Source organism: Gymnoscopelus braueri, assembly GCF_963280865.1.
Source record: "Gymnoscopelus braueri genome assembly, chromosome: 8".
Taxonomy (NCBI): Eukaryota; Metazoa; Chordata; class Actinopteri; order Myctophiformes; family Myctophidae; genus Gymnoscopelus; species Gymnoscopelus braueri.
Genome location: NC_137609.1, coordinates 32,243,477 through 32,255,758, shown reverse-complemented (window position 1 = coordinate 32,255,758; position 12,282 = coordinate 32,243,477). Strand labels below are relative to the sequence as shown.

The 12,282-nt window shown below is 41.8% G+C and overlaps 1 protein-coding gene across 1 annotated transcript in view; it reads right to left on the bottom strand.

The window, feature by feature from the left end:
- jakmip2 (janus kinase and microtubule interacting protein 2) overlaps nucleotides 1-12,282 on the bottom strand; it is a 48,044-nt gene that overhangs the window by 4,893 nt on the left and 30,869 nt on the right. Inside the window, 8 exon segments of the mRNA XM_080435192.1 lie at nucleotides 189-341; nucleotides 1,441-1,491; nucleotides 1,756-1,833; nucleotides 2,181-2,249; nucleotides 2,363-2,428; nucleotides 2,542-2,595; nucleotides 2,819-2,920; nucleotides 12,264-12,282. The exon segment at nucleotides 12,264-12,282 is cut by the window's right edge and continues 80 nt beyond it. Of these exon segments, the coding sequence (XP_080291318.1) occupies nucleotides 189-341; nucleotides 1,441-1,491; nucleotides 1,756-1,833; nucleotides 2,181-2,249; nucleotides 2,363-2,428; nucleotides 2,542-2,595; nucleotides 2,819-2,920; nucleotides 12,264-12,282 (592 nt within the window).

Here is a 12,282-nt window from a genome sequence, read left to right as displayed (position 1 = left end):
CATCAATCAATCAAACACACACACACACACACACACACACACACACACACACACACACACACACACACACACACACACACACACACACACACACACACACACACACACACACACACACACACACACACACACACACACACACACACACACACACACACACACACACACACACACACACACACACACACCTGGTGTGCCTGGTGCAGTAGCTCCATCCTCTCTGCCAGGATCTGACAGTCATATTCTCTGCTCTTCCTCAGCATCTGTCTCCTCAGCTTCTCCACGGCGGTCCGCAGCTCGTCTCTCTGCAGCTCGTCCAGTGGCTCGCCGTATTTGATCACCTGCAGGCAGCGTGGGGAGTTTAGGACATTTTGTATTGCTGTGTATATATAATCACAAAACTACGGGACTGAAAAAGGTATACCGTACTCAAGTGTCCGGATTTAAAGCTAAAGGGAAAATCGTAGTTGCTTCTATCTTATCCAGGGATTTATTATACTAGTTCAGTGCCTGTCCGGGGCATGGCCATTCAGAACGGGCCGATTGCTTGGCTCCTGGAAGTGCTGCTTGCAGTGTTTGAGAAACGCTCATCCGATCGACTTGTTCTGTCTGTTCTGCCACTTGACTAAGAGGGGGACCAGGGGGTTGACCCTAAATTGGTGAGTGACCCAAAAATAGTGCTAGTGAAGTTGAAGGCCTAAATTTGAGTTGAGCCAATTAAAGCATACAAAACATAAATATAACTTCTTTCAGCACATTTTTTTTTTTTTTTATCCCACGATTTTGTAACCCCATTTTTAACACCCAGTGCCAATTGTCTATGTAATCCTGGGCACCACCTTCCCTCTGCCAACCTAGGGAGGCCAGGGCCGAGCTCATGCCTCCTTCAATGCATGAGAGCCAACTGACCTTCTTGTCACCTGACAGGAGGGAGTTTCCCTGGTTGGACGTAGCGCGTGGAAGGAACACGTTATTCCAACCAGTTCCCTTCCCCTCCATCAGGCGCCCCGGCTGGCCAGGGGGAGGCAGTATAGTGACCAGGATTACTGCATGTTTTTGTGAGTGTACCTACCCTAGGAGACACGGGGAGAACATGCAAACTCCACACAGAAAGGCCCTTTCGCCAACCCCACCTAGGGTATGGGCGGTGATGACGCGAACCTTGTGGGAATCGAACCCAGGACCTTCTAGCTGTGAGCCAGGCGCCACCGTGCCCCCCTTTCTTTCAGCACAATTAATAAGATCATGGTTCAAGACCTCCTAAGTAACTTCATCGTTCTAAAATCTAAATCTCCTCGCATTGTGTCTATAACAAAAACATTCTTTGTAGGCTTATGAGTTTGATAGATTCACATGATTAAAAATTCTTCAAGCCAATTAAGCAGATAACAGAATGAATATTTAAAACTTGTACAGGTCTAATAAAAGTGCTGTGATCACCTTATCCTGCTGCAGTGCATTGTATAATGTGGCCTCTAGCTCCTGGATTTGCTGCGGAGCAAAGACAAGAACGTAAGATTTATCATTTCTGACACACACGCACAATCCTACACATACTGTAGACACGCATGCACACGGATACCCTCTCAAACACACACACACACACACACACACACACACACACACACACACACACACACACACACACACACACACACACACACACACACACACACACACACACACACAGAAACATATACTGGAACATGTATTGGAACATGTACTGTACACACAGATGCAAATGTTTTCTCTCACCATGTAAGCCTGGTCCAAGGACGATTTTCTGTAATCAAGCTCCTCTTCTAGATAGCCTTTCTGCTTACAGAACATCTCCTGTATCACCACATGAACACACACATTCAACTGTCTGACATGACACTAATATAGACTTATAGATAATTTATACAAAAATAACAATTATTATAAAATAATATATTTTATAATTCAGATATTCAAAAATAGCCAATCTACAAGATCTTGTAGATCTGTTATTCCCGAGCAATTCCGAAAAAACCTGAACATTTTGAAAATGTATGCCTTTAAAGACATGCCCAAAATAAGGACGGCAGGGTTAATATAGTTAATGGACTCTCACCAGGCCAAATACTGTCATGTATGCTTTTTCGTATTTTTTCTTTCATAAGTTGAGTTAAATCTCCACAAGAGTTGTCTCGACTCACCATCTCTATCTCCAGGTCCATCATCTTCTGGTGCAACGCTGCCTCTGTCCCCTCTATCTGCTGGATCCACTAGAGGGCGACGCACACAACAAATACAGAGGTCAGCCAGAGTGCTGGAGGCGTTTCAATGTTTACTATGTATTATCAATGGAAACAACTAGGCAGACAGATTCAGTGCTTACCTTTTCAGCTAGCGACAAAACAGTGCTGGCTTGAATAATCGCCACTTGCTCCTCATTTCGTAAATTCTAAAGAAAAGAAAAAAAAAACATATACATACAATTTGGCTATGTTTAACAAGGAAACACCTTTCTACAACACTGTTGGGTCATGTGACATTGCAAAGTCCCACACGACTTACCCCATTGTCCCCCAGGATATCTAGGAGTTTGATGAGGTCTGGTATACACACATCCTGTGGAGGGTGATAAACCACATTTAACCTCAGGCTTAAATATTAGTTTCAAAGTATTCTTCCTTTAATTGCATTGTCTTTCTATATTCATTCCTTGCTGCTCTAACAGCCCACCAGGATTGAGACAATTACATTACCTTACATTACACTGCATTGCATTACACAGTGTTATAATCCTGTTGTATGATGTTATGTAGGTTAAAAATCACGCTGTGTACTGCACCTTAACTCCCTCTTTCATGCAGTAGATCTGTAAGGCGCTGACTCCTTCAGCGAAGGGATGCATCCTCAGGTGGTTGAAAGGAGGGGATCTCCGCTCTCGCTCCTACAGAGAGAAGAAAGATTGACATGTGAGATTTTATATACAGTGCTCTATGCATATTTTATGAGGCAAAGAAAGAAAAAAAATGGCTATTAAGAGTTCTTCTGGGAATCAGGACCTGTCAAAAAAAAATAATGGAAATTTATCCAGAATAGTTTTATGCTTTATTTCATGTAACTAAGTGTAGAGAGACAGGAAAACAAGGGCAGAGAGAGGAGGCACATGCAAGACAAGACTGTGGTTGGATTTGAACGTGGGTTCTCACGACTCACTAGCAGCATTGTGCTCTGTGCACTAACATGCTGAACCACCAGGCACCCCAGTACTGCTGTTCTTGAATTAATTATTGCACCGTGCATACTGCAGTGTTAACTCTCTAGTGAGTGAGAGCAATGAGGGGCCTCTACTACTATTCTCCTCTGTAAACACTAGGGGGCAGGCCTATCCCTCGCCGGCTTGATTCAACATCTGCACTGCAGCAAGACAAGTGCACAAAGAGCACTGTCAGCTGAATTCTTGCCTGGCTGACTGACTACCTGACTGACAGGTTGGCTGGCTGGCTAGCTGCCTGCCTGCCCGTCGGTCTTAACGGCAGAATGCCTCACACCACTAGCCGACTGTTTCAACAGTGGAGAAAACTGTAACTAGTGTACTTAGTGACAGTGATGGCCGAGCCTTTAGACCCTGAATTGTGGACACGAACAGTGTGTGTTTGTTTATGTGCTGTATGTATGTGTAAGAGGGAGAAAGACAGAGATAGAGGGGGACAGAGAGGAGAGAGGGACAGAAAGAGAAGACAGAGATGGAGGAAACAATCGAGAGAGACAGAGGGAGGGACAGAGAGAACAAGAGAGATACTTAGAGAGAGAATAAATGTGTGAGAGTTATAAGACAGAGATGGATAAAAAATACAAAAAAACACAGAGCGAGAGGGCATCGTCACCTTTCCCTTACATATGCCAATTCTTTTCAGAGTATAATACTCTGAGTTAATGCATTATATAAGCTTTATAACCAGCATTTAATGTGCTTAGTCTTAGGTAATGATTTGTATTAAAAGTGTTTCCCTTCCATTCAAAACAAAATCAATGTCAAAAGAGATCAACACTACAGAATATTGATTTTCTTTTTAAATGTATTTAGATATGAGAGTGTAGAGAGACAGGAAACAGATGGAAGACATGCGAGAAATGCCAGAATTTGAACTGGGATCCTTGTGACTCACAACTGGCTGCTTCATCAGACACCCAACCGTTTTCATCTCATCTGTAAAGGTAATACATCCACTGAACCCTGCAAGCCACCAAGGATCATCTCAGCCCATTAGACACAAGGACGACCGAAAGCAAACACTTCTGGGAGAAGTGTGGTGCCCTGGATGTCCTAGCGACAGCCATGGATGAGTGGGTAGAGAGGACGTCTGGGAATAGGATGGTAGCTAGTTCAACCCTCAGCTCGTCCCCAGCCTGTGAGTCAGAAGTGTCCCACTTAACCCATAACTGCTCCCTGGGCACTGTTAAAAATAGTTTCCCACCACTGCTCCTAATAGTTAGGATGGGTAAATGTAGAGTCTGAATTTCAAATGTACTGTAATTTAAAAACACACCCCTACCCACCCAAATCGACAGCCACTCTCTACCATCCTCCGGCCTACAAAAAGGTGAAGCAAATGAGGGACTCATGAGGTGGCTCCACATAGCAGACACCAAAGGAATTCAATACACTAATTCAGCACGTGAATGGAATGTAGAATGCCACAGCGCACATCAATTTAAGCATACTACATTTAAAACATGCAGAATCACAAATATTCGCAGAATGTAGGCTTAGTGCCGTGTTTTGGTAATTAATTACCATGTTTGGCTACTTCAAAAAGATCAGAGAAAATCCTGTTGATCCGTAATGGGAAATTGGGTCATTAAACTGGGTCATCACATCGCAGTTTAACTGCTACATGATGTGAAGCAGTGTTATTAGCATCTAAATATCCTCAGTTCAGCAGTACATGACAGCCTCCTGTTGTGTGCTATTGAGCAATATTTTAAGGACAAACTGTTAAATGGAGGCGCAAACCTGGCCCACACCAGCCTCTCATGTTCTAGCTCTCTATTATGAACTTGACCTTTGACCTTTTTGACCCAAAAGTTAACCACTTTTCTTTCTGTTATAGGTTAATTATTTCAAAAAACTGAAAAATTGAAAATGTTTCCCTGTCACATGCATGCAGGAATAATGCGCACACACGCAGGAATAATGCGCACGCACACACACACACACACACACACACACACACACACACACACACACACACACATGAATGGTGGAAGTAGAGAACAAGAGGATGATGAGATGAAGGGAAGAACAAAGAGACGAAGGACAGAGAAGAGTGGTGACTGTGAAGGGATAACAGCTACAGGGAGGAGTTTCTCAGTGAGGCAAATCTAGTGCCAAACCGTTAGAACATGTTTATAAAAAAAAGTGGTTTGGTTGAAGGGCACATGCTCTCTACAAAACATTCATTCGACAGGATTTTTGCAGAAATACTGAGAACTTAGATAAAGGTGAGTACAGCAGATAAGGATGTATTATTCATTACCAGAGAATGAAAGGTATATCAAACTGTATCCAGACACGGATATGGGGATGTTCATATCCCCATCTACGGTTAAGAATGACAGGTTTCCATTAAGTACAGTAATCTGTCAACATTATTGTGCTGTATTCCAATATGATCCAAACAAGATTCATAACTATTAACTTAAGCTGTGACAATTATAATTCAAGAACAAAATTTGATTATTTCACTCTTATTCTCAGCATGTAGAAATGGCCTCTGCCAGCAGTCTCTTGTGTTCTATCTGTCTGGATGTTTTCTCTGATCCAATCACCACTCAATGTGGACACAACTACTGCAAAACCTGTATCACACATTACTGAGACACTAACTATGTGTGTCAATGTCCACTATGTCAAAAAATCTTCTATAAGAGACCGGATGTCTTTATCAATTCATTCATTTCTGAGATGGTTGATCAGTTCAGGAAGTCAAAGCAGCTGAAAATACCTTCCAACACAAATCAAGAACCTGCTAAACCAGATGAAGTGTCCTGTGATGTCTGTACTGAGATCAAGCTGAAGGCTGAGAGGTCCTGCCTGGGGTGTCTGACCTCCTACTGCGAGACTCACCTGGAGCCTCGAGTCACAGCATTAAAACGACACAAACTGATTGACCCTGTAAAGAACCTGGAAGACATGATGTGTAAGAAACATGACAAACCTTTGGAGCTGTTCTGTAATACTGACTACATGTGTGTTTGTCAGTTCTGCACTGAGTCAGACTACAAGTTACACCAAATTGTATCTCTGAAAGAGGCATATGAAGGAATGAAGGCTGAGCTGGGAAAAACAGAGGCAGAAGTTCAGCAGATGATCCAGGAGAGACAATTGAAGATTCAGGAGGTCCTATGCTCAGTAGTGCTCAGCAAGAAAGAAGCAGACAGAGAGATAGCAGACAGTGTGCAGGTGTTCACAGCTCTGATGAGCTTTATTGAGAGAAGCCAGGCTGAGCTCGTCGATGTGATTGAATAGAAGCAGAAAATAGCAGAGAAACAGTCTGAAGGCTTTATAAAAGAGCTGGAACACGAAATCACTGAGTTAAAGAAGAGAAGCTCTGAGCTGAAGTAGCTCACACACACTGAAGACCACCTCCACTTCCTCCATAACTTCACAATCATCAAGACCCCTCCACCCACCAAGGACTGGACAAAGATCCATTGCCCCGATTCATAAAGGGATTTACGACCATATTTTGTACCTACCGGCATTTAGGACAAATCCTACACCTGCAGTCGGATTCATAAAAGTTTTTTGGTCTGTGTTTTGTGCGTCAGGTGCGCACGTTCTCAGGTCAGCCCTGAGGCTGTCTTACCAGGGCTGAAATGTGCGTATGTCTTTAGAATGCTTTATTCTTCATGCCAAAATCAATTACAACAGTGGCAAACCTCAAATAAAATATATATATGCCCAACATTTGTCAACACATATATATAAAAAATAAAAAAATTAATGTCAAACTATATATTGCTTGTAGCCTACAGTATGCATCATATAGACATGATGTAGATTCCACTGCTTTTTATTTATTTTCTAGGCTATCAGTTGCATTTAGAGTTGAATTATTAGGTCCCCGTCCCTCAGTGTGTTTGCCAGCGGGCCATCTCAGCCAAAGTGTCATGTAATAATGAAAATAGGCTATGATGCCTTAATGAAACTGCGGAGGGACTGACGCACCTCTGTCCGTGCTGCAGTATTAATTTGTAGGCTAATAGTCTACTGTAGGCTACTCTACTGTATTTTGATCACATGAACACCACACACAACAGATCTAATATTCCCCATTCCGACGTAGGACAGTGATATATTAATCAAAAATGCACTAATTTAATCAATAAGTAATCAATAAGCTCTGGTCCATAATCGGATAGCAGCGTTCCACTTGTATGCTGGATTTCATCATCTTTTTACCTTGGTAAAAGTCCGCAATGTTCATTAGAAAAGGCTTATATATATCCTTTCCACGTTTTATTAGCCTTTTATTTGGTAATGGGGTTAAACCTTGTAAACTTATTTATTCTCATTACACATGAGAGCATTTATTACGTGATCCGCTTCCAGACAGAACAGTAAGCTGTCAAGGCGCATCTGTTATCTTTAGACGAGGCGGAGTTGAACTTCAAACTTTCATCGGCGTTGCCAGATGTTGTGAGAGAAATAAGCAACCAGGTCTAGGAAAACAAGCCCAAAAGAAGCAACTGGCACTTAGGCCATTATAAGCACTTTAATTAAACCGTTGTGAGCTTGTAGATCTGCTATATTTAAAAGAAATCTTGTAATAAAATGTGCAATATTTGGAAGATTTTTTAAACATTCTAACAACACAAATCTGCCTCCAGCTGGCACAAAACATTTCAGATGGGGCTTATAGGGATAAATTAGCCTACATATTAACTTGGGGGTCCATGTCATAAAAATATTTGAGAACCACCGGTTAAAACAATTGAACAATTGTGAAGCAAGCCCAAATAACCAACTACACTTTAGAAACAAGCCCAAAAAACCGCGGTCCCCACAGCTACCAATATTTACAAGCAACTTTACAGAAAAATAAGCCCAAATTCGCTTATAATAAGCGGACATGGCAACGCTGTTTAGCACGGTTCAGCACGGTGACGTTAAAGTTGGATGCTGTTGGACGCAGCCTTCCAGAGTAATCATCACACCTGGTCATACGCACTGGTTGTACGCACGTCTCTGTGATATACGAACCCCTTTGGGAATTGCACGTCCGTTTGTGACTACCAAAATACGACCGGCCTTTACGAACTTTATTTACCCCATATTTACGACCCTCGTTATGAATCGGGGCCAATGTCCTTCAGCCTATATACGTGGGGATAGTGAGGACAGTTGTGGCTCAGCTGGAGAAGACCCTCAGTGAAGAGATGGAGAAGCTGTGTGAGGCTGAGCTGAGGACGATCCTGCAATATGCAGTGGATGTAACTCTGGACCCTGATACAGCACACTGCAAACTCATTCTGTCTGAGGATGGAAAACAAGTGTATTACGGAGATAAAAAGCAGAACCTTCCAGACAACAAAGAGAGATTCTCTCCATGTTCCTGTGTCTTAGGAAAACATAGCTTATCCTCAGGAAGATTTTACTATGAGGTTCAGGTTACAGAGAAGACTGAGTGGGATCTCGGAGTGGCAAGAGAGTCCATCAACAGGAAACAGAAAATCCAATTGAGCGCCGAAGAAGGTTACTGGACTAAATGAGTACAAGGCCCTTGCTGGCCCCTCTGCTCTCCTCCACGTAAGAGAGAGGCTAAAAAGTAGCAGTGTTTGTTGATTATGAAGAGGGTCTGGTCTCCTTTTATGATGTGGAGACCAGAGTTCATCTATACTCTTTCACTGGCTGCAACTTCACTGAGAAACTCTATCCATACTTCAGTCCAGGTAACAACCATAGTGGTAAAAACTCAGCTCCTCTGATCATCTCTCCTATCAATCACACAGATAAGACTATTACTACATGAAAATGTGTATATGGAAGGGTTAATTAATTGACAGGTTGTTACGTGGGTGAGTATGCAGTGGAGTTGTGTGTGTCAGTGCATGTGTGTGTTTATATCAGTGTATGTATGGGATTGTGAGTGAATGTTTACTTCCAGGTGCTGACCATGTCCTGATTGCTGGCTGCCAATCACCACTGCTTCCAGTGATTGGTTGGAGAAGACTACTTAAAGCCTTCAAACGCCAGTGATCTCTGGCTGCATTTTGCAGTAATGCTGTCCACCCACACATGCACTTTGTTTTGTTCGCTGTATTAGTTAGGTTTTGAGTCTATGTAGTCATCTTGCAATGTGAAAGCAATGGGCCACGGAAGCCAGCTTTTTGTATTAAGTCATGTTTTGTTAGATTAGAGTAGAGAATTTAGGCTAGATTTAGGGTGATTATACTTATTTCTCTGAGTTGCTCCGTGTGTCATTTATGATCTAGTTATTTTAATTCAATATTTTATTTCAATTAATCTTTAATTCATATAAAATATCTTAAGTTATTAATTAAAACCGGTTTAATCCCTTTTTCTCCTAGACGGGGACGTAACATACTACTTTCAATCAACTGTCATTTCATATCAAGACATTTAACGGTTGTGCCTAAGATGTAATCTATTAAAACACAAGAACTTAATATTACACGTCATAAAGAAAGTACTGTACAGCCAAAGACTAATATGGCAAATGGAGTTCTCCATTAAGGCAAGCATATTAAAATTGTATTCCCTGTCTGAGAATGTTGGGTTGACTACATTTCATTCTTGACTTGATTGTGTATCTTTTATGACATTCGTTAATTACTGGCTCTTGGCTACATGTTATCAATTAAGATGGGAAATGTGACTCGTCAACATTTGCCTGTGAATTCCTAAAATGTTTAGGGTAAAGATGAAAAGTAAACTTTCAAGAATGACACATTTTTGTTGTTTTTCTTAGAATGTAGTATGTCCATGTATACATTTTGTTTAATCTTATACACACTTTTTGTTACATCTGGGCTAAATTATCTCACTGGGAAATATTTTGTTCAATATTACGCCATGCATGGTCTTGTTTAACCCCTTAAGAATATAGTTCTTCATATGACGAATAGCAAAAATAGCTGATCTACAAGCTAGCTTAAGCAAGAACATTCTGAAATTCTTTGACATTTGTAAATATTAAAATGTTCGCCTATGATGACATGCCCAAAATAGGAACTCCAGGTTGAAAGTGGTTCAGGGCGGTAAATTGCATAATTCAGCTCATATAGGGTGACCATATTCTGAATTCCCAAAAAGAGGACACCTAACGAATGCACGCACGCGCAGCGCGCGTGCATGCGTTCCGTGCGCGCGCGCGCGCGCGCGCGGACAGCACCTCAAAAGAGGACATGTCCGGGTAAAAGAGGACGTATGGTCACCCTAGCTCATATCTACCTCACTGCAGTGTTTGATCTGAGTTCCATGCATAGCATTGGTAAAGTAGGTGAAGTATTATGAGCTGAAACTAAAGAATGTTATGTGATGTTCCTGATGTACAGGTGTGTAGGAGTGTCAGCAAACTCTACTGACAATGTGAAAGTTTGACTAATGCACCCATGACAGCCGCATCTATCAGCAGCTAAATATATCCATACATCCCTCTTCACCTTTATTTTGACTGGGTAGGGTGCACACTACACAGCACCAGGGGGAGAAATGAAATGGAACAAAAAACAGTGATCTTGTGGTTGGCTGTCCCTTTTTAGTCCTTTAGCATTTAGGTGTCAAACTTGTGAACCCATTAATTGCACAGCCGATAAAACATTAAGCACCCTCAAACTTGAGGCCTCTATGTTAGCCAGACATTATATTAAGGTTGTGTCTTTTGTCAGTGTAGTGCTGCACAAAGCACCCAAAACAAAAGTGTTAAGGTTTAATTAAGTGCTGAGCCTGTACAGAGCAGTGACAAAGATCAGCTAAACAAAAGGCAGAAAAAGTGTGCAGATCAACAAAAATGCTCAGTAGACAGCAAATCTCCATCTTTCCATCTGTGTGTAGGGGGCATTTGATGACAATGTTTTGGGGTTGTGTGCGTGCATGAAAAGAAATTATAAGCTTTTTTTTTTTTTTATTATGCAAAGTCAGTGCTAACCCTCCATGAATATACTTTTGGCTTTAAATCTCTTATATTATTCATAATGGATTCATGCATGTTATGCATTCATATTTACGTGCTAGCATCTGCTCAATAATACATGACTCTTCTTTTGCACATTTTTAAACAATGTAATTTAATCATCACTCTGTGACTGAGCTAAAAGATGGTGATGCTAAGTGGACCTGGTCAGCTAAAAACCCAGACACACTGCCTGTAAAATACTTGGCTGGACACAAAGGGCCCACCCTCACACTGGGATCAGGCCAAAAACTCCTTATCTGTATCTCTCACTTCCCTTCTTAACAAAACGCCACTGATATTTACAAGAGGGGACACGCATGAACTGAGAAAGAGAAAAAGAGGGAGATTCAGAAAGAGATCGAGGTGGACAACACCTATACAAGGATCAAGTGGAGAGCACTCTTCCTGCAGGGAACTGTGTGCATGTAAAGGGATTAAAGCCGTGACCACCAGCAGAGCTGACAAGAGCAAAAGGAAAATGGAGGGTAGCGGTGGTGATGGTGAGGGGCTGAAGGGCATTCCCTGCCCTTAACATCTTCTTTGCTTGACTGATTTGAAGCTTAAAATAATACTGTCCTTTCTCCCCAATTAAATGAGTCCAGACAGAGAGTCAAGAAGATAGCCTCTGCGTTCTCCAGTGCAATGTCCAGAGAGTCTTAAAAGGATGCAAGGACCATTGCTTATGGATAATTTCCTAATAACTTTTATTAGGATTAGTTATCCTGTGGTACTAACTCTCCACATATTATGGGAACTTTCCTAGTTGTAAATATACTTGATTACTTATCTACTTATCTACTTTCCTGGTAAATACCTGGAAATTATGGGACTGTAAAGTACAGTATATGGTTACTGAGGTATACTAGCAGTATATTAAAGCAAAAAGTCACAGGAGGCTGTGGTTTGCAGTGATTTTACAACTGAGTGTCGTTCCATGCGGTGCACCTGCCGTTGAGGCACTCCACGATTTGCAGAAACGTGCAATGACCAACGTTTTTCTTTGGCCATATGATTGACATAATTTTGTGGTGAGTGGAATCGATGTTTAAACTTGGGTTAGGCACCTATGAAATGCTTTGGTCTCACCTCTAGTTCCAGTATCCTG